At 52.9% G+C, this 22,495-nt stretch overlaps 1 protein-coding gene across 2 annotated transcripts in view; it reads left to right on the top strand.

The window, feature by feature from the left end:
- Positions 1–22,495, top strand: part of SLCO2B1 (solute carrier organic anion transporter family member 2B1) — a 59,679-nt gene that overhangs the window by 1,416 nt on the left and 35,768 nt on the right. The window contains exons 2-6 of one of the 2 annotated variants that reach the window (XM_080687179.1): positions 11,768–11,898; positions 15,388–15,525; positions 17,788–17,950; positions 21,368–21,604; positions 21,847–21,945. In XM_080687179.1, the coding sequence (XP_080543305.1) occupies positions 11,768–11,898; positions 15,388–15,525; positions 17,788–17,950; positions 21,368–21,604; positions 21,847–21,945 (768 nt within the window). Of the gene's footprint in view, positions 1–11,767; positions 11,899–12,738; positions 12,744–15,387; positions 15,526–17,787; positions 17,951–21,367; positions 21,605–21,846; positions 21,946–22,495 lie in introns of those variants that run through there. The other variant, XM_080687180.1, reaches the window with a different exon arrangement.

The raw sequence follows: 22,495 nt of genomic DNA, 5'->3' as shown, positions 1-22,495 counted from the left end.
TCCAGAGATATGCAGAGTCAGACAAAGGCCAGGACAGGACAGACACAGAGGGAGAAGACAAAGATTAGCAGGTGTCTGCGGGAGCGTGCACAGGGACCCAGAAGCATGCAGAGACCAGCCCCCGAGAGAGGGCTGCAGAAGAGATAGTGAGAGAGAGAACCAGAAGGAGACAGATACAGGACAGACCTACAGATCTGCAGACAGAGCAACAGAAAGATCAGCAGAGAAGAGACTTCAGAGACCTGTGTGCATCGGCTGCCAGGTGCGGAGGAGGCCAGAGGGGAAATGCCTTGAAGCCTCGAGAAGCCAAGCCTGGGGAGTGACTGAAGCACCGTGTGGAGAGGGCGGTGGTTCTGAACTTAGCGCTGAACTTTTCTTAGGCATGGGGAGGAAAGTGGAAGAAACAAATAATCTTTGATCTTCGGACAGGGTGGCTCTCCGTGCTGGACCCTGCAGTGATCACCTCTGGCATCCCTCCAGCTGTCTGTCCCCTCCTAACCGAGTTAGCCTCACACTGATTCAGGCAAGGCCGGGCTTGCTCTCTGGAGTGCGGCCGTGAGGGCTTTGTGGGCTGATTAATGCTTAGCGGGCCCAGCAGGCAGACTGGGCTATGTCACAGCCATGGCTTGGGGACTGTGGCATGGCAGGAAGGGCGGGGATGGATACTTCCTCTGGGGGCCTCACAGGAGAGATGACAATGAGGTTTGGAGATGGGCCACTGACAAACCAGTTTCCCAGTCGGCCTTGGTGAGCTATGGGACGGGAGAGTTGGCGATCCTATGGGTATGGGAAGAAACTAAACTAGAGACTTTGGCCATTACTGCACCAGCTCCCCAGCCCTGCCCTACCCTGACTGTTATTCTGAGCCCTGCTAGGCTCCGTTTTGGAATATTCTCTAGCTGCCCCCTAATTCACACACACACCACCACCACCTACACCCATAAAGCAGGAAGCTGGCCCCAGCATCTGCCCATCCTGCCACCAGAAGGCATACCTGGCCTATCTTCCTAAGTCCCAACCCGAGCTGTGGCTGCTTTCCCAGGCTCTCTTTCTGGTCTGAGAGAACTCTGAGGGATGTGGGGATGCAGGTGGGGCAGGTCCAGAGCCTGCAGCCTGAAAAGAGACCCAGTCCCAGCTCGCTGGAGGGGGAGGGACCAGCGGTCCCAGCCAGAGGCAGAGAGGAGTCGTGGTCAGATGTGGCTATTAGCAGAGACCCATCAACAGCTCATGTGCCCTTAGGCAACAGGTAGAGCTTCCTTGTCTGTGGGGCAGGGGCTGGAGGACATGAGCTAAGGCAGGAGTGGGGAACCTTTTTTCTACAAGGACCATTTGGATAATTATAACATCAGTCGTGGGCCATACAAAATTATCAACTTTAAAATTGCCTGCTATGTATTTGGTCAAACATTTAATTAACTCACCCCTAATGCCTTGGCAGGGCCAGACCAGATGATTTTGCGGGCCTTCCAGGGCCCAAAGGGCAGGACGTTCCTCACCCCTGATCTAAAGCCAGTCCCATTTTGTGATTCAGAAGAGCCACTGTCCCCCCTCTACAGCTTTGCTCAGTTTTACCTTCACCTGGAAGCCCCGCCCTCCACCCACATCCCATTCTGGTGAAATTTGCCACTTTCCAACGCCTCCAAACACCAACTCCCCCAGGAAGCCTTTCAGACTGATTCTCCTCTAGCAGTAGCCTCTCTCCCATATGCTGTTTGACCCTCTCTTTGTGGTTCATCCTCCTTTGTTCCTGGTGTTGTTTCTGTTGCTTTCTCCAGCACTTCTGGGTTCAAATGTGAGCCAATCCAGGGCAGATAGCTGGGGCAAGAGAAAACACCCGCAGCCCGCGGTTCAAATCTCAGCTCTGCAGCACTGGCTTTATGAGAATGCAGTGACATGCTCTCACCCTTTTTAATAGGAGAGGAAACAGATGCTCAGAGAGGGCAAGTGACTCGCCCAAGGTCGCCCTGCCAGCAAGCAGCAGCGTGGGGGCCAGAATCCAGCTTTACTTGATGCCAAAGCCCTTTCCTCTCTGCCAGTGCCCACGTGGCTTCATCTGTCCTTCCACAGACCCCATACTGGGTAGCCTCCACCTACGCTGGGCACTTCCCCCTGACTCCAGACAAAGCAAGCTGTTCCCTGGGAGCTAGTGACTGGGGAGCGGGCAGTATGTACGTGGGGAGGAGTTATTTCCTTCCAGGCTGGGCCTTGCCTGCTGAGCCAGATGTCAGGCAGCTGTGAACCAAATGGAGCGCTTGCTTGGACCCCTGAGTTGGGTGCCAGGCATCCAATGTCCAGTCTGCTTCTGTCCCTTTCTGGGACTCACTTTCTCTGTCTGTACAGTGTTGGCCAAGGTGGTCACTTGCTCCCTTCCTATTCTGAGAAGCTCAGTCTTCTGTCTTTGGAGGGAGCAGTGAAGCAGAGGCCTCCGCTGAGGGCAGGGTCCGGTCTTCCCTTCAGTGTTAGGGGCCTTGGCTATCTGTAGGAGGCCAGCCTTGGCCTCAGCCAGGAAGTAAACCTGGCCCCTACCACCCCTCATGGCCTGCAGCCCAGAGCCCTAAGCACCAATGCTTGACATTACAAAGAACAACACCCAACTCACCAGACTGGCAGCTCCCTGGGGGTGGGGCCTGATTTGATTCATTCTTAAGGCCCCAGAACTCAGCACAGGCTGGGCAGAGGTAGTACTAGGGAAGGCTCAGTACTAAGCTGTCCTCCGTCCTCTTCATGTTTTCCCTCCCCTCATCCATTCCTTCCTTCCCTCCAACCTGTTTTGAAAGCCCACTGAAGACTTGAGATTCATGATATGGAGTGAGGCGAAGTACAACGGGGATCTTTGGGAGTAAAGCACAGAGAGTGATGAGCTGGAAGTAGTGGTTGGAGGCCACAAGGCCTTGGCCAATGACACTTATCTCTGAGCCTCAGGCTCTGAGTTTTAGGCCTAAGGAAACTGGGCTCAGGGCCCACCCTCCCCATAAGCCCTCATCACCATTTTTAGGGTCATCTTGGGTCTACATGGGTAGCTCGGGCCAGAACTGGGAACAGAAAGTCCCAGCACAGGGTCCCTGACCTGGCTTGGAAACCACCAGAAAGTGCTTGACCCCTTCCCCCACCCTGCATGGATCTCCTTCAAGAAGCAACAGCTGGGAGGCCTGCAACAGCTGGACCTCAAGCAGGCTATTGTCCTCCCAGCAGACCACCCAAGGGTCCTGCTAGGAGGAGGAATTTCCCAAAGATGACAGCCAAGATCTATGCCTTTAAGTCTTCCCCCTCCCTGCCCAGCCCTGCTACACTGGGGGGACCTGGAGCACTCAGGGCCCCCACAGAGCCCCCACCCTACCCTGGAATTCCCTTACAGTCCTCCACCCCCACTCTGTTTTCTCCCTTATTTAGTTTACCTCAAAATCAACAATCATGATTTTAAGGTGGGCCAGGTCTTGAGAGATGAGAAGTGGTTTGCCGAGGAGGAAGACATTCCAGGATGAGTAAGAGCCTGTGCAAATGCTGAGGGGTGGAAAAAACCAAAATGAATTTGGGGAATGGCAAGCACCTAGTGGGGCCCAGAGAATAATGTTTACTAGGGGTGTGGAGATGAGACAGAGTGGCTCCCAGTGGCCTTGACCTCCTTGAGGCTGAGGCTTCTGTACTCAGGCTTCGGCAGATGGCGTGGGAGGGAGGAGGGGCTGACCATGGTTGAAGACGTCAGTGTAACCGGCAGGGCAGTTTCATGTGAGAAACTTCTCTCACTTCCAGAGAAGGAAACTGAGGCTTAGAGAGGCTAAATAAGCTGCTCAAGGTCACACAGCCACAGAGTGGCAACACCAATATTTTAACCCAAAGTCTTTGACCAAGAGGGTTTCAGCAGGGACCTCATGTGGTCCTTCAGGACACAGGTCAGGACAGCCTCTGCTCTGTTGGGTTGATCAGTGCCTAATCAGATAAGAGGGGCCAGAAAGAATGCAAGGGGGGATGAGCTCCGCAGCCCAGAGGAAGGGCTGAGGGACCCGCCCCACAATGGGGGGTTTATGAAGGGAGAGATAGCTGGCCTGGGCCACAGGAGCGAGGCAGGAAGGCCAGCAGGCTGAGGGAACCCAGGCAATCTAGGTGGTAGGGAGGGCTCAAGGCAGGCCCTGACTGTGATGAGGCTCCCTCCTTCCACTCCAGCACCTCCAGAGAAAGGTATGTGCCATTGTAATGAGGAATGGATTGACCAATATGTGCTGTTGGGAATATTTCCCTTTGCAGGCTTGGGCTGTGGGTGTGTTAGTGCTGGAAGCTGGTGGACTTTCCAAAAACATCCTGGCTCCTTAGTGACAATACACCTCCCCGCCCCACCCCACCCCCCACCCCCCCGCCACCCCCATCACCACCACCTTGGGCACCTGAACAGAGTTCCAATATGGTTCCTCCTTGTGCTGGTTCTCCTCAGTTGAGGCACATGGTGGGGGCTCCTCAGGCTTCCTGGGCAAGTTTACCCACCTGTGGCTTCTGCTACCTTTTTTCCACACATGCCTCCCAGGCTTCCAGAGGTCTGGTTCAAGGTATATCCTCTCATGGGCCCTCCTGAAGCCCATGTTCTTGGGATCTCCCCCGGGTGTCCCGGTGCCACCCCAAACTCACCTTGTCTATGGCTGGACTCACCACTGCCCTACAGTTCTGGCCTCTGTGGTGGCACACCCAGACAGAAAGCTGTGCCCCTTCCCTGCCGCCAGGACAACTCGGCCTCTTGCACTCCCCACCGCTGCTTTCCCACCAAGCCCTGCCCATCCCACTCCCCACTGGTGCATCCACGGATAACTCTCCATGTGCCACTACCTGGCCCAGTTCCATTACCACTCCCTGCCCAACACCCCACTCCTGCCTTCTCCTTGGTTCCTGTTTGCAGCCTGATTTCTCCGCTCTCCCCCCACAGGCATGGAGGTCTTCCTAGGAAGCCCAATCAGACCTCATTCCTGGGCTCAGAACAAATCCCAGCCCTTCTGCCTGGCCCCTCCAACTGCTCCAGCCTCACCTCCCTACCTTGACCCCAGCATTCCAGTCTTGCCAGACTCTTTGTTCCTTAAGCAGTCTTTGCACTTTCATACTTCTGCCTTTCTCTCTGATGTTTCTTCCTGTAAGAAGCCTTCCAGAATCTTCCAATCTAGGCTAGGGCCTCTACACTGTGTTTCCATAGTCTCAAAACTCCTAGTGTCACATTAGTGAGCACATGTCATTGTGATTCTGTGTTAGGTGTCTGCTCACCCCCACACCTCTCCCCTCCCCGACCCCTGCCCCATCACACTCACACACTGGAAGCTCCCCAGGGGGCAGGGCGTGGGTCTGCTTATCTCTGGGTCCTCTGTGGCCTGATTTGGGAAGTTGTCAGCGTGTGTGGAATGAATTTTCATTCTCACTCTTAAACTAACAGGGACCAGCTCTGTCCCTGCCATGGTGTCTCTGGGCAAGTCACGGTCCTGGTTGGCTCTGTTTCCTCACTCTGCAAAGGGTTAACCAGGCCCTGGCTTCCTCTCTAGTGGACTCCCCAGGCCCAGTGTTATTGTGGGGTCACAGACAGGGAATCCTCCAGGCAGGTGAAGAGGGTCCAGGGAGCAGACCAGGCAGGCACCCCCAAAGAAGCTCCAATAGGACAAATTGCCACGTGTAGGCCCAGCAGCTTGGACTAGCTGAGCGTTGCCATATGGGAATGTGGGTCCATTGTTGCCAGATCTGCTAATCTTCCAAGAAAAGAAAACAAAAATCTGGAGTTTTATGTGAAATTTTCTGGTTTTTAAATGCTGGAAACTAACTTGTTTAAAAACACTCAACAAGCCAAGCATTGTGCAAGCCCTCCAAAAATGTCCAGGAGTCAGATGTACCCCAGGCAGGACTATGCATGGCCCAACTCCGTAGGGTATCTTTCACCTCATGGTCCACAGCTCACACAGCTACACATGGGCCGGGCCCTCCCAGTCGTAACCTCTGCCTTATATTTTGTCTCTGCCAGGTCCTTTGATGGCTCTGGCAAAGTGTGAGTGGTGGCGCGTGTGGGGGAGGGACCTTTCCTTCTCTTGCACAGGGAAATGATTAGAAAAAAAAAAAAGAAAAGGTCTTAGAATGCAGCTGGTGGGGATGGGGTGGGTGTTGCTCAGGGATCAGAAGGAGGTGAGAGAGTAATGCTGGGGCTGAGTCCCCCACAGGAAGGAAACTAAGTTATTCTGAGGCCTGGTGGCCAGACCTGGAAATAGACTCCCTGGTGAGTTGGAGGCAAAAGTTGACAAAACTGTGGTTTAAGAGGCATCTTTGAGTTGATCAAGGATGTTATCCTGTGTGACCGTCATACAGGCTTAAGAAGCAAGGCTATGACTCTAGTTTAGAGGCTCAGAGAGGTTGAATTGCTGGCCCAAGACCATAGCAGGTGTAAGTGACCCTAGGTCTTGCTCTCTCTGCTGAGAGGCAGCCTGGAACATTCTAGAGAGAAAGTATCATTGCCTTGTTCCTGCTTGATCCAAGACCTCCTCCTTCATCCTCAGGCATTTCCCAGCAGATTCCTCCTAAAAGTTCAAATCTGGGCTTTGGTTATGAGTCTTAAGCTCCAACCATCCTCAAGCCCCCTGGACTGGGGGCCACGTGTCCCTCTCACCACACCTCTCTCCAGCCTTGCCCTGAGGCCATCAGAAAAAGGTGTTGACTGACCAGTGAATTGACTGACTGACTCCCTGATTAGGTAAAGAATCAGCTGGTAAACTCTAGCCAGTTTGGCTCAGTGGATAGAGCATCAGCCTGCAGACTAAAGAGCACTGGGTTTGATTAAGGTCAAGGGCACATGCCCAGGTGGTGGGCTCAATCTCCAGTAGGGGACGTGCAGGAGGCAGCCAATCAATGATTCTCTCTCATCATTGATGTTTCTATCTTTCTCTCCCTAACCCTTTCTCTCTGAAATATATATATATATATATTTTATTTATTTTTTATTTTTTTAAAGAAGAAGAATCAGCTGGTAGAATGACAGACTGTCCCCATACAACCACCTTTGACAATTCGGGAAGCCAGGCCTGAAGAAGAAATGGCTCCATGGGGATTATTTTTGCGTTTGTTCCAAGGCCATTGTTATAGCCCCCATCTTGTGGTTGCTGGAGTCAGACAGATCTGGGTTCCAGTCTGGTTTCCATTTACCAGCCCAGGGACCCGGGATAAGTCACTCCCCTCTCTGTACCTCAGTTTCCTCATCTGTATTATGGAGTCACAGCAGCCACCTGAAAGGATTGCTAGGAGAATGGGTGAGTGTGCCCAGCTCAGTCTGCCACACAGTGTTGCTCAACTATGGTAGCTCTTAGGACAAGCTCCTCCATCTGAGCCACTTGCTGTAGAGGGTGAAGGATCCTGACTAGAACTGGGTAAGAATCATGACCCAACAGTACAGGATTTGTGGGTGGAAACAGCAAGGCAAAAATCTTGGGGATAGAGATTCAAAGAATTTGTGGGTACACACTCTGTTATGGTTACCCTTGAAAAGCAGATCAGTTTTTCAGGAAGTTCCTATAATAAGCAATCAAGCCATTTGCTTGGTCTGGTCAGTCAGGGAAGAGTAAGAAGGAAAAATGCTAATAAAAACAGTGTAATATCAAAATCAAGTTAACGTGGACATTAAGGTATGGTTTTGGTGTCCCAGCTGAATGTGGGGTGGAAGCGTTCTAGTGGACACTGTCTGCAGTGGGAAGTGGGAATAATCATCCCGGCACTGGGATGAAGAGGCAAGGGGCGCCTCGTCCAAGGCCACATGGCAGAATTGCAGCTGGGGGAGTCAAACCTGGGCAGTTGCCTCCCAAGACAGTGAGTGTGCATGGAGGGAAGGGGTCCAGTGCTCAGGGCTTATGGTTGACTGGGGCTAGGATGAGAAGGAGAGACAATCCAGAGATGGTGTTAACTTGGAGGAGTCAGGTGTGCATGGGAGGGAATGGGATCAGTAGGGCCTCGTGGTCTCGAGGGCTTGAAGTTTACCGGGAGAGGGGAGGGCAGCGATGCTCAGTGGGGCCTGCGGTGTGCCAGGCCTGGGCCAGGCGCCCTAGATGCCTTATCTCCTGGGAGTAGATGTTGTGTCCTCACTCTACAGATAAGAAATAGGCTCAGAAAAGTGGAGGGTCTCACTCAAGCTTATGCAGCAGGTCGGTGGTGATGGGGAGGGCTGGGGTTCAGACCAGGTCTGAGGACTTGGAAACCGACCATGTGCCTGGGATTTGCTCTTGGCAGCTGGAAGGTGATGGAGAAAGCAGGCCCCTAAGTCTTTCCAGCAAAGAGCAGGTGGGGAAGGCAGCCCTCCCTCTCAGCTCTCTGAAACCTTGGCCCTCATCACCCTGGACTCAGCTGGTGAGAGGGAAGATAATTCCTGTCCCTGGAGGGGATAGCTAGAGGCAGACCCTCTGCCTTGTGGACCTACCTCTGGAGTCTGACAGAACTGGTAAACAAGGACTCAGGATGACTGTCTGACCAGCTTGTTGGGCAGCTGCAGGCAGGTGGCCAGGCAACACCTCAAGTGGACAAGTCTCCTGAAAGGCTACCCAGACTAGTGACTTGCCAGCAGATAGACACGAGTGGGCCTGTGTGAATGACCAGCCACAAAACCCACTGACTGGCACGCAGACCCCTTGCCTTTTAGCTCTGGAGCTGAGGGCTCCGGCTCTTGGAACTACCTGACCTACTTGGGGCCCCAAAACTTGTTTTCCTACCTGGAGTGAAAGAGGCTGGGATTTTTTACTGGGGTCTGGTTCCCTGCTTTTCCCTTCATTCCTACAGGCCACCCAGCCCAACCCAGGTTCACTCCCCCAACTGCCCCTCTCCTGTCAAGGCTGGACCCTGATAGTCTTCATGGGACGGGAAGGGCCCCCAGGATGTCACAGGAGAAGGACACACAGCTCTGGACTCAGGACCCTTCTTCTGAGGGGAGTTCTGATCTCTATCAGGGAGTTGGACTGTTTGCTGTTGTCCCTCAGGAGAGGCCTCAGCCCACAGGAAGGGCTCAGAGGGGACTGACAACCTGCTGGACCAGCCCCATTTAGTGACCAACTGACCACTCAATACACTGACTCATGGTCTCAGAACCCAGGGGGTCGGGCCAGTGCTTCCCTCTTCAGCTCAGAGGCTCAGGTTGTGGAATGGGCCACAGGGAAGTGGAAGTTTCTGAGCTGGTCCACTGACCTTCTGTCCCTCTCCCTCCTCTATCCTTTGGGTTTCTTTCAGAGCTGGGCCTCCAAGTCAGTGACTTCTGCCTTCCCAGCCTTGGCTCCAGCCCATCATCTGGCTGGCCTGGCCCCTTGGCACTGCTGTCTTCCGGGTGCCTGGCTAGGTTTGCTTGGGCTAGTGCACTGTGCTTCTTTCCCTCATCAAACCTGTACAAGGAGCATCAAGCGATGGTGAGATTAACACCTGAGCTTGAATCGCTGCACCAATGTCACCCAGCAGACCTAGTTATCGCTGAGCCTCAGTGCCCTCCTCAGAAGCACAGAGACAATGAAAGCACCTAAGGCACTGAGTAGCGGAGAGCCTGCACGAGCAGGTAGAGCATGTAGCACAGCACCTGCAATAGTGACTCCCTGGTCTCTGCTGGTGAGAGCCCTGGGGCTTAGAACGGCCCGCCGATATCCTCTGGGAGAGTTTGTTAGGAACCCTTCCGTGAGCTTTGCAGAGTTTCCCTCGCTGCCCTTCACTAAGCCAACCCCTCATCACCTCCCTGTCAGGTGTCACTTTTGTTTCAATATCTCCTGTTTCCTCTGAGTGTTTATGCCCCAAAAAGGCACTCCTCCCCAGCCACACACACTTTCATTTCCTCCGTCAAGCTCCTCTAGCCATTTGAATGGACATTTCTCCAAAGAAAATACACAGATGGCCAGCAAGCACATGAAAAGATGCTCAACATCAGTAGCCCTTGGGGGAATGCAAATCAAAACCACATGAGATGTCACTTCACACCCACTAGGATGGCTATCATCAAAAAGACAGCTAATAATAAGTACTGACAAGAATGCGGAGAAATTGAAGTCATCACACATTGTTGGCAATATAAAATGGTGCAGCCACTTGGGAAAACAGTTTGATAGTTCCTCAGAAAGTTAAACATAGAGTTACCGGATGACCCAGGAATTCTACTCCTGGCTATATACCCAAGAGAACTGAAAACATATGTCTAAGTAAAAATCAGTACATGAATGTTCAGGGCACCTGAAACAACTCAGATGTCCATCGACAGATGGCTGAATAAACACAGTGTGGTCTGTGCATACAATGGAATATTATTCAGCCATCGAAAGGCACGGAGTACTGATGTATGCTATAACATGCAAGAACCTTGAAAGCTGTGCTAAGTGAAAGAAGCCAGTCACAAAAGACCATGTAGTGTGTGGTTTCATGTGTATGAATGTATATGAAATACCTGGAATAGGCAAACCCAGAGAGCCAGGAAATAGATTAGTGGTTGCCAGGAGCTGGAGGATGGAGAAATGGGGAGTGACTGCTAATGCGTATGGGATTTCTTAGTGGGGTGATGGAAACCCCACTGGAATTAGTGGTGATGGTATGTAACTTTCTGACTATACTAAAAACCACTGAATTGTGTACTTTAAAGGGCTTTATTTTATGGCATGTGAATTATATCTCAATTTAAAAAATTTTTCTCAGGATCCCAGGTTCCTAGCACGAGGAGCACAAGCCACCGGCTGGGGCAGTTCCCAGCCTCTGGGGCCCCCTCCCTGAGTGTGCCTTCCAGGCCTGGCCAGAGGTGTCCTCAGGTCAGTTTTCAGGCTCCAGAAGGAGCCTGTTGAATGAGAGGAAACTCCTGCAGGTTGAGAAGCATATGAAACAATGGAGGCGGCTTCCACAGGAAGTGGACCCCAGAGGGAGGAAGGCCAAGGAGGCCTGGGCTGCCAGAGGTGCAGGGGGTTTCCATCTAAGTCAGGGGTGGAGTCTCCCGAGGCCGGGCTTCTGGCTCCTCGTTGCGATTAAACCTCAGGAGACCCTAGGAGATGCCTCTGAAGGGGCTCAGCTTCCTCTCAAGACAGTGAGGGGGATACTGACATGATTGCTGTGGCTGCCATGGGAGAAAACGGACCTTTGTGATGGGACCAGTGTCCCGTTCTGCCACCTCTCTGCCTCCTGAGTCATCACACCACTTGGGGCCTCAGTTGGGGGGGTGGGGGAGGTATGTTGAATAGGATGACTCTGAGGGCCCTCTTTGCACCAATCACAGCATGGTTTGATATATGATTTGGGGATTGAGCTGGATAGCTCTGTGATGACATGCAGGGTGCTCTCCTATGGAGGTGTTGGTATTTATTCCAAACTACCCCCAGGAAAAGTCTTTATGCCCTGACTATGCACCAAGCCTGGACCCTGCACCTGGCCCCAGACGTCTGATCCTAGGCTAAGCCAGACAGACCCAGACACAGACTCAGTCTCCAGGAGCACCAGTATGTCACTGCTCCTGCCCAAGGCGGGCTGAGACTGTGCATCCCTACCACTGGGGCCACTGCTTGAAGGCTGTGTCATGGTGAGCAGCTTCTCCTTCTCAAGAAGGCAAGTTTATGCTAGGAATGGAACGAAGGTGTGAGATAGGTGGTGCCAGGCAGGATCTGGCCAAAGCGGGCACAAGGACTACACACCCTCTAGCACCTGGGACTCGGGAGTCTGAAGGCGCTTTGACTCTGAGATCCTGACCAACCCCTGAAATACCGTGGACTGCCTGGGTCAGGGCCGTTCTCTGGGATTCCATCTTCACCTGACCCTCTGGCTGTCTGTCCCTCAGGGCCAGTGGTTATGGAGCCCCAGATGCCAGACAAGGACACCAAGGCCGTGATGGGTCCAGAAGACACAGCTGGAGACAAAGCCAGCCCAGATTCTCGGGACTTGCGGCCAAGTGTGTTCCACAGCATCAAGGTACTTCTCAGGGCCTGGCAGCGGCAGGGTCATCCAAACCTGGCAGAGAAATCTCTGCCACTTACCGGCTGTGTAACACCAAGCAAGTTGCTGCCTTCCTGAGCCTCAGTTTCCTCATCTGTAGAATGGGTGGCTGTGAGAATCAAAGGAATGATCTAGGAAAGCACTTAGCTTGGTTTGGGGCACATGGAAGATGCCCAGCACGAGTTCCCCCCTTCCAGAAATGAAAAAGGGGCTGCTCTGTGATGATAGGAGACCAGTGTCTCTACCTCTTGTTTCCCTAGAGGGAAAGAGAAGGGCCCAGGGATCCTGAACCTGTGTGGCATAGGGGAAGTTGTGTCTCCAGCACAGGCAGCCTCAATATTCAAGCATCCACTGGCACCTACAGGGTGCCAGGCCCTGTGCCAGTGCTGTCTCCACATGATCTCACTTAGTTCTCACAGTAACACGGCGGGTGGGGGTGGTAGAAACATTGCCCTTGTTGTACACAGGGACACCAGAATCAAAAGAACAGAGTGGATGTTATTAAGCTTTGGCATAAAAACTCTATTTTTTAATTCTCTGAGGCTAGGGTTTTTTCCTCTTAGGAATTCTGCCATTTTTTAGGAAGCAGGAGGGGATGTTTGAGGTGGGGCTGGGTAGAGTGGGGTGAGCAGCTTGGGGATTTGGTGAGTACAGGTTGTCTCCCAGGAGAGCTCTGAGGGGAGGTGGGTGGGGGTTGGAGAAGGATGTGGGATAGCTTCCAGGAGAAAGGGGAGGGAGGTGGCCAGTGCAGCTCGAGGAGCTCTGAGGATCAGAGAGGCCTCTCACCAGTCTAGGCCCAGGAAGACCCTACTCTCAGTCATGTGGGTTACTTGAGACCCCAGGCCCCTGAGGGTACCCTGGCAGCTTTTCATTTGTGTGAGAAGCTATGGCTACTCCAATAACTCTCTCTCTCTCTCTCTATCTTCCTCTCCCCATCTCTCCTCTGTTCTTGACTCTCCCTCACTGTCTCCTCCTGTGTGTATGTCCCTCACTGTCTCCTCCTGTGTGTATGTCCCTCACTGTCTCCTCCTGTGTGTATGTCTCCCTCACTGTCTCCTCCTGTGTGTATGTCTCCCTCACTGTCTCCTCCTGTGTGTATGTCCCTCACTGTCTCCTCCTGTGTGTATGTCTTCCTCACTGTCTCCTCCTGTGTGCATGTCCCTCACTGTCTCCTCCTGTGTGTATGTCTCCCTCACTGTCTCCTCCTGTGTGCATGTCTCCCTCACTGTCTCCTCCTGTGTGCATGTCCCTCACTGTCTCCTCCTGTGTGTATGTCTTCCTCACTGTCTCCTCCTGTGTGCATGTCTCCCTCACTGTCTCCTCCTGTGTGTATGTCCCTCACTGTCTCCTCCTGTGTGTATGTCTCCCTCACTGTCTCCTCCTGTGTGTATGTCCCTCACTGTCTCCTCCTGTGTGTATGTCTCCCTCACTGTCTCCTCCTGTGTGTATGTCCCTCACTGTCTCCTCCTGTGTGTATGTCTCCCTCACTGTCTCCTCCTGTGTGCATGTCCCTCACTGTCTCCTCCTGTGTGCATGTCCCTCACTGTCTCCTCCTGTGTGTATGTCTCCCTCACCATCTCCTCCTGTGTGTATGTCTCCCTCACTGTCTCCTCCTGTGTGTATGTCTCCCTCACTGTCTCCTCCTGTGTGTATGTCCCTCACTATCTCCTCCTGTGTGCATGTCCCTCACTGTCTCCTCCTGTGTGTATGTCTCCCTCACTGTCTCCTCCTGTGTGTATGTCCCTCACTGTCTCCTCCTGTGTGTATGTCCCTCACTGTCTCCTCCTGTGTGTATGTCTCCCTCACCATCTCCTCCTGTGTGTATGTCTCCCTCACTGTCTCCTCCTGTGTGTATGTCCCTCACTGTCTCCTCCTGTGTGTATGTCTCCCTCACTGTCTCCTCCTGTGTGTATGTCTCCCTCACTGTCTCCTCCTGTGTGTATGTCCCTCACTGTCTCCTCCTGTGTGTATGTCTCCCTCACCATCTCCTCCTGTGTGTATGTCTCCCTCACTCTCTCCTCCTGTGTGTATGTCTCCCTCACTGTCTCCTCCTGTGTGTATGTCTCCCTCACTATCTCCTCCTGTGTGCATGTCCCTCACTGTCTCCTCCTGTGTGTATGTCTTCCTCACTGTCTCCTCCTGTGTGCATGTCCCTCACTGTCTCCTCCTGTGTGTATGTCTCCCTCACTGTCTCCTCCTGTGTGCATGTCTCCCTCACTGTCTCCTCCTGTGTGCATGTCCCTCACTGTCTCCTCCTGTGTGTATGTCTTCCTCACTGTCTCCTCCTGTGTGCATGTCTCCCTCACTGTCTCCTCCTGTGTGTATGTCCCTCACTGTCTCCTCCTGTGTGTATGTCTCCCTCACTGTCTCCTCCTGTGTGTATGTCCCTCACTGTCTCCTCCTGTGTGTATGTCTCCCTCACTGTCTCCTCCTGTGTGTATGTCCCTCACTGTCTCCTCCTGTGTGTATGTCTCCCTCACTGTCTCCTCCTGTGTGCATGTCCCTCACTGTCTCCTCCTGTGTGTATGTCCCTCACTATCTCCTCCTGTGTGCATGTCCCTCACTGTCTCCTCCTGTGTGTATGTCTCCCTCACTGTCTCCTCCTGTGTGTATGTCTTCCTCACTGTCTCCTCCTGTGTGCATGTCTCCCTCACTGTCTCCTCCTGTGTGTATGTCCCTCACTGTCTCCTCCTGTGTGTATGTCTCCCTCACTGTCTCCTCCTGTGTGTATGTCCCTCACTGTCTCCTCCTGTGTGTATGTCTCCCTCACTGTCTCCTCCTGTGTGTATGTCCCTCACTGTCTCCTCCTGTGTGTATGTCTCCCTCACTGTCTCCTCCTGTGTGCATGTCCCTCACTGTCTCCTCCTGTGTGTATGTCCCTCACTATCTCCTCCTGTGTGCATGTCCCTCACTGTCTCCTCCTGTGTGTATGTCTCCCTCACTGTCTCCTCCTGTGTGTATGTCCCTCACTGTCTCCTCCTGTGTGTATGTCCCTCACTGTCTCCTCCTGTGTGTATGTCTCCCTCACCATCTCCTCCTGTGTGTATGTCTCCCTCACTGTCTCCTCCTGTGTGTATGTCCCTAACTGTCTCCTCCTGTGTGTATGTCTCCCTCACTGTCTCCTCCTGTGTGTATGTCCCTCACTGTCTCCTCCTGTGTGTATGTCTCCCTCACCATCTCCTCCTGTGTGTATGTCTCCCTCACTCTCTCCTCCTGTGTGTATGTCTCCCTCACTGTCTCCTCCTGTGTGTATGTCTCCCTCACTGTCTCCTCCTGTGTGCATGTCCCTCACTGTCTCCTCCTGTGTGTATGTCTCCCTCACCATTTCCCCATCTTTATTCCTTGCTCCTCTCATGGCCTTACTCTTCCCCAACTCCATCTCTGTCTCCCTGCGCCTCTATCTCCCCACTGTCTCCCTGTCCCTCTGCCCACTGCATCACTGTGTCCCCTCCCTCCCTCCCGCAGTTCTTCGTCCTGTGCCACAGTCTGCTGCAGCTGGCACAGCTCATGATCTCCGGCTACCTCAAGAGCTCCATCTCAACAGTGGAGAAACGCTTTGGCCTCTCCAGCCAGACCTCGGGGCTGCTGGCTGCCTTCAATGAGGTACTGGCCCTGCCCCAGCCACAGGGTGGATGGGAGGTAGACTCGCACTCCCACCACCCCCATCCTCCTCTCTCACTGGTCCAACATACATCCTTCCCCTCCCAGGACCTGCAGGCTACCCATCACAGCGTTGTCTTGGCCAATAAGGGACAAGCCACGTGTTAGGACAAGGCCTAATGAGAAGGCCTCCCCTCCCTGTACAGTCACAGTATAGGCAATTCTGCCCTGGGGGGGCCCTTTAGTGGGGCTGTTTTAGAGCTAGCCACTGTCCCCATATCCACCCCTCTCCCTTTGATTCCCTTTCCCTTTCAGGCACCTGGCTATTGCCTGTCCCAGGAAAGGATCAGAGGAAGTCATTTCAATGGCAGTGAGAGAGGGTGACGTTAGATCAGAGGCAGAACTTTGGAACCTTGGGGTGGTAGGAGAGAGGTTGATACCAGAGCAGTATGTATTGACCTCAGAGTTGTTTAGAGATCCAGGGCCTCTGCCTCTGGGGCCAACAGTCAGGGAGGAGTAGATAAACTGCTTTGTGTGGATTTGGAGATCAGAGTCCAGCTGTGCCAGCCGCTCCCCCACCAGATGTCTGGAGAAGGCCACTGTCCAGAAGTCACTCTCACTTCCCCAGCCCCAGCAGATTCCTGTAAACTTCTCTCCCCCTGGGTGATGTGTCACATTCCTCCCAAACCAAGTTTGCCAGCTCCACAGGGTTCCCAGATGTCCCTTAGACCCACCTCCAGACCTCAGGAGAGGGGAAGAGAAAGTCATTGTCTAGCTCTGGGACCCTGGTCAAGCCACTGTCTCTGGGCCTCCATGTCCCATCTATATAGTGGAGAGTGGCTGTCCTTCTGTTGTAGGTGGCGGGAAGGGCACCAGGTGTTAGACCATTGGGGACAGACCACACCTGGGTTCAGCAACCTTGGTGCTTGTGTTTTGGCTAGGAAAGAATTCAGAGCCAAGACTCCCAACCATTTATTTGGTAAATCACAGAGGTAGAAAAGGTAATTCCTAGAAGAAATGGGCTTAGGAAACAAGTTATAGGGATAAAGGAAGGGCCCTTGGAGCTTGGGAGTGAGGAAACTAATGGTAACTCGCCTGGGGAGGAGGGGGAGAGGGAGAGGGAAAGGGGAAGGTAAGAGTAAGGAAGTGCTCCTGGGAGAGAGACTGGGCTGGTCCTCCAACCGAAGGGTTTAAGGGTGGAGATTTTAGGGGAGGTCTGGGGAAGATCTCAATAGAATACTCAGCAGCTTTCCAGGTATCCTTCCAGGATCTAGTCTCCACCTATTGGTTGGCACCAGGGCCGGGGTCATTATCCAATGCAGCTGGTCCTGAGGGCAGCCACGGGGTCGCTGGTCTGGTTTTGCTGCTTTTCTGGGCCTGGAGCTGAAATACAACTGAGGCCTCCATGCTATCTCTAGTGAGGAAAGGTGAGGGGGTCCAAACCATATGACCTTCTCCAAACATCTGGTGGAGGAGCAGCTGGAACAGCTGGACTCTCTGACCTCCAAATCCACACAAAGCAGTTTATCCAAATCCACCCCACAATTGTCCTTTGATAGGCTTTCCACCTGGTGACCTTCTGTTCCTGGCCCATTGTCCTTGCTCTGCGCACATCTGTCTAACTGCCTCCCACACCTCTCAGGATCAGTCCTCCTCCCAGCCCTCTACTGATACTGCCCCGCTCCACCAGCAAGGAGCCTGGGGCTCAGCCTGAGGACCTCACCCACGGTCAGCAGCCAGGAAGCAGTGGAGTGGGATACAGATGCTGACAGGGGAGCCTACTTTTTACTTTCAAGCTCTTGTCCCCTCCAGTGCCCATATCCTAGGATTTTGATTCCAAGGTTCAAAATTCCAAGCCTTAGTCATCGTTATTTGTTTCTCTCATTCATGACATCTCAAAAATCAAAATCCCTTTCCTTGACTTCCCCCTTCATACTATAATACAGCAGTGACTTTCAATCTTTTCATCTCATGGCACTCAAACTAAAATTCTGGGGCACACCTGTTGAACATCGCTGTAATATGGGATCCAACCCATGTTCCAGAATGGAATTGAACTTCTAACCTTGTCCACTCTGCCCTCATTTCTCTCCCCTAGTAGGGTAGTGGGGCCTTTCCTAGGAGGACCCAGAATCTGATTCTTATTTAGTCTACTAGTCTATTATACAGATGGGAACACTGAGGTTGGTGATAGAGGCATGGATGTTGTAGACCGCCAGCTCTGGGTTCTACTCCACTTTAATGGGTCCCCTCATCCTTCTGCAGGTGGGGAACACAGCCCTGATTGTGTTCGTGAGCTATTTTGGCAGCAGGGTACACCGACCCCGACTGATCGGCTGTGGGGCTATCCTTGTGGCCCTGGCGGGCTTGCTCATGACCCTCCCACACTTCATCTCGGAGCCATACCACTACGACCGCACCAGCCCTGGTAAGAGCAGGAGGGGCTGGGCAGGAGTTGGACATGAGGAGCAGCATTACAGTACACCAGGGCCCATCCCAAGGCCTTCATTCTGGCCTTGCTTCCCAGGACACTTGCCCATCCCAGCTTGGTCCTGGGGAGTAGGGTAGGGTGCAGTCCTGGGGCAAAGCTCTCTGGGCCAGTCTGGTTGAGGGCCTGTTTGTATGTCACTGCTTCTTTTGAGGCAAATTTACACCACAGTCTGCTTTGGGGCCTGGCAGTAGTAGATCCTCAGGCAATGCCTGTGGAATAATAACAGTATCACACACCACTTACTATGCACTAGACACTGTTCTAAACACTTTGCATGTATTCATGCATTTAATTTTCACAAGAAGCCAAGATGCTGATGAAAGAAAGAATGAGTGAGTGAAGAAACAAACTGAAAAATGAAAGAATTTCAGACAGGAATAGTGAAGCCTCTGTTCAGCCCACTGGGATTTTTGTCAAAGGCCTGCTGGACAGATGGACGCCTGTTCCTTAGAGAACAACCCAAGCAGCCTTAGCATTTGCTCATTCCTTCTTTCTCCCATCCACCTGTTTACCCATCCATCCATCCACCCACCCACCCACCACCCCGCATTTTACAATGCTCTGAGCAGGTGCTATCATCCTATTTTACAAGCAAGGGAACTGAAGCTCAGGGAGGGAGGGACTTCCCCAAGGCACACAGCTACCAGAGCTATGACATGCCCAGGTAGCCTGGCCCTAGAACCCTTGCTCTGAATTACTGAATTATTCTGGTTCTGAATTCCACATTTCTGTAGAAGTTCCATAGTAGGAGACCTTTGAAAAATGAGGAAATGGAGGCTCAGAGGGCTGAAAAGGGTCACAGTCTTCAGCTCAGGCAGCCTCGATGTGTTGTAGGTGGCGGGAACGGCATCAGGTGTTAGACCGGTGGAGTCAGACCAGACCTGAGTTTAGCATCCTCGGTACTTGGGTTCTGGCTAGGAAAGAATTCAGAGCCAAGACCAAAGCTGTAAGAGAACATTTATTTGGTAAATCACAGAGGTAGAAGAAGTCATTCCTAGAAGAAATGGGCTTAGGAAATAAGTTATGGAGGTAAAGGAAGGGCCCTTGGAGCTTGGGAGTGAGGAAGGAATAGTAACACATGGCGGTTGGTGGGGGGAGGCCAAGAGGAGGAAAGGGAAAGGCATAGGCATGCTCCCCAGAGGGAGAGCTGCGCTGGGTCCTCCTTCCTAAGGGTTTAAGGGTGGAGATTTTACTGGAGGTTCTAGGACCTAGGGGAAGATCTTTTAAAAAAAAAATGTATACACACACACACACACACACACACACACACACACACACACATACTAGAGGCCTGGTGCATGATTCATGCACTGGTGGGGTCCCTCAGCCTGGCCTGTGGGGATTGGGCAAAACCAGCTCTCTGACATCCTCCGAGAGGTCCCAGATTGGCAGAGGGCACAGACATATAAGATTTTTGGTTAATCTCTTCCCACCCTCCCCACCCCCTTCCCTCTGAGATTCATCAGTCTGTTCCATGTTTCCATGCCTGTGTATTGAGCATCTGCCCCCTAGTGGTCAGTGCGTATCATAGCTACCAGTTGAAAGGTCAAATGGTCAAACAGGCGCTTAGGCTTTTATATATATAGATATTTTATTGATTTCAGAGAGGAAGGGAGAGGGAGAGAGATAGAAATATCAATGATGAGAGAGAATCATGGATCGGCTGCCTCCTGCATGGCCCCACACTGCAGATCAAGCCTGACCGGGCATGTGCCTGACCGGGAATGGAACTGGGACCTCCTGGTTGATAGGACGATGCTCAACCACTGAGCCACACCAGCTGGACTACAGTATTTTCTATCTGGCCCTTTCCAAAAAAGTGTTTGATGACTTAAAATTGAGGCTTGCCCTTGCTCTTGAAAGAGTCACGGTCAGGTCAGGAAAATGGGAAGCAGTTGGTCGTCGGTCAAGGTGGGCTGGAGCCAGCAAAGCCCCACGGGAGAGCAGGGTAATAGTTTTAGGAGTTTGGGGAGTGGATTAGCTCACTGGGGCTTCCCTGACAAACTACCCCAGCTGGGCGGCTCAAACAACAAAAGTTCTCTCCCATATCCGGAGGCTGGAAGTCCAGGACGAAGGTGTCCGCAGGGCTGGTTTCTCCTGAGGCCTCTCCTTGGCTCCTGTGTCCTCCGGTGGCTGTCCCTGCATGGGTGTCTGTGTCCTAATCTCCTCTTATCAGGGCACTAATTCCCAGGGGATGATCTTAACAGAACATTCAGCAGCTTTCCAGGTATGTCCCTTCAGGGTCCGGTCTCCACTGATTGATTGGTCAGCACCAAGGCAGGGGGTCATTATTCAGTGCATCTGGTCCTGAGGTCAGCCATGGAGTCGCTGATCTGGTTTTGTTTCTTTCCTGGGCCAGAAGCTAAAATACAACTGAGGCCAAGATGTTAATTCTAGGGAGGAAAGGTGAGGGGGTCCAAACCTCATGACCAGTGATATGCTAGGGGAGGAAAGGTCACCCTGGGGGCGAGGTCCCACCCTGCAATTATCCTTTGCTAGGCACCTGGGGCTTTCCGCCCTGGTGACCTTCTCTATCTGGCCCACTGTCCTCACTCTGCTCATGTCTGTCTAACTGCCTACCACAGATGGAATGTCTGGATTGTTAACCTTGGTTCATGCAGCGTTTCCTCAGCCCCAGTTCCTGGAAAGGGCTGGACAGGCCTCAGAGGGAGGGCCACTTCTGCACCCATATTTGGGATAATAATAGCATGAGGGTCTTAAGTTTGCTCACCAAATATTGGTTAGTTACAGGGAACAAATGTCTGGTACTAAATTAAGAAATGCCCTTTAACTGCACTTTATATCTGTGTCCCGAGCTGACACTGAGCCCTCCTCAGAATGAAGGCCAAGGGTCCTAGAACCCTCCACAATCTAGCCCCAGCATCCCTCCCCTGCCAGCCCCACCTTCAGCCCTGGCCTTGCCCCTCACACTCTGGGGCCAGCAGTGCTGAACTTCCTAAGCCCCGGGTTTGCAATGCACTGTGACCTGGAATAGCCCTCCCCAAGTTCTTTTTCTGGAAAATCTTGTTTGTTCATCTCAACCCAGTTCAAACTCGACCTCCTTTGACAGCCCCACCCCACGCGAGAGCACATACTTCTGCTCAGAAAGGTAGCATAGGGTGGTTTAAGAGCAAGGACTCAAAGCCAGGCTGCCTGGGTTCGGATTCTGACCCCACCCTTGCTAGTTGCTGCCTGAGCATCAGTCTCCTCACCTGTGAACTCAGGGCAATGAGAGCAATCCTCCCTGAGGTTTGTTGTGATTGAAATACACAGGCTCTTAGATCAGTACCTTGAGTCCAGGAAGTGCTGTATAAAAGTCTTATCTGTTGTCATCATATTTTTATCACCTCTCAGGGGACATGCCACAGGACTTCGAGGCTTCCCTGTGCCTGACCACAACCTCGGCTCCTGCCCCAACCCCCTCCAATGGCAGTAGCTGTTCCAGCTACACGGAGGCCCAGCATCTGGCCGCGGTGGGAATAATGTTCATGGCACAGACCCTGCTCGGTGTGGGCAGTGTGCCCATCCAGCCCTTCGGCATCTCCTATATCGATGACTTTGCCCATGACAACAACTCTCCCCTTTACCTCGGTGAGAAGTGGTACCACCCTTTGGGCTCTGAGGGAAGGCCAGGCTCAGGTGGGAGGACCAGAGGCCCGGAGTGAGGGGGGTCAGGGGGACTAGCCTCTGTCCCATGTGGCCAGTGGACGTTCAGAGTAGCCCTGGGAAATTTCCCGGGCTCAGCCCGGGGAGATGGGCTGCTCTTGCCCAGCGGGCACTGACCTGCAGGGAAGCCAGGGTCAGAATAGCCTAACCTAGGTTTTATGTTGCAGGGATCCTATTTGCAGTGACGATGATGGGGCCAGGCATGGCCTATGGGCTGGGTGGCCTCATGCTGCGCCTTTATGTGGACATTGACCGAATGCCAGAAGGTGAGCCCCAAGGCCACACAGCTGCCCCCAGGGGCACATGGATGCTAGCTAACTGACTCCTGGTCTCCCAGGAGACACTGAGCCAGGCAGTCCAGGTTCAGATCCCAGCAATTCCACTGACCTTGGACATGCTTCTTAACCTCTCTTTTTTCTCATCTTTGAGATAGTCTCTGTCCTGTCTACCTCCCAAAAGTGCAATCAGAGTCCAGTGAGATGACGGAGATAAGCTGTGAAGCGTCATCAGATAAGGAACTAGGATTGTTGTCACTGTTATTATCACGTCTTCACCCTGTTCCATCCCTGAGTCCTCCCGGTCCCCAGCCCTGTGGGCAGACAGGGGTGCATACTCTCTTAGCCCTCGGGGAGCTCCCATCTTTAGGGGGAGAAGACCCAGGTGAAGCAGAGAGGACACTGGCACGCCAGAGAAAATGTTTGGAGCAGGACTCAGTTCCTTGAGCCTCTCTCCGATGAATTTACTGGGTGGCCTCTAAGGACCCTTCTAGTTCTGACCATCTCAGAGTTTGGGAACCTGTGTCGAGGGCACCATTTG

The sequence above is a fragment of the Plecotus auritus genome (genome assembly GCF_963455305.1).
Source record: "Plecotus auritus genome assembly, chromosome: 9".
Classification (NCBI taxonomy): Eukaryota; Metazoa; Chordata; class Mammalia; order Chiroptera; family Vespertilionidae; genus Plecotus; species Plecotus auritus.
The sequence above is the reverse complement of the archived record's forward strand: the minus strand, read 5'-3'. Positions and strand labels throughout refer to the sequence as shown.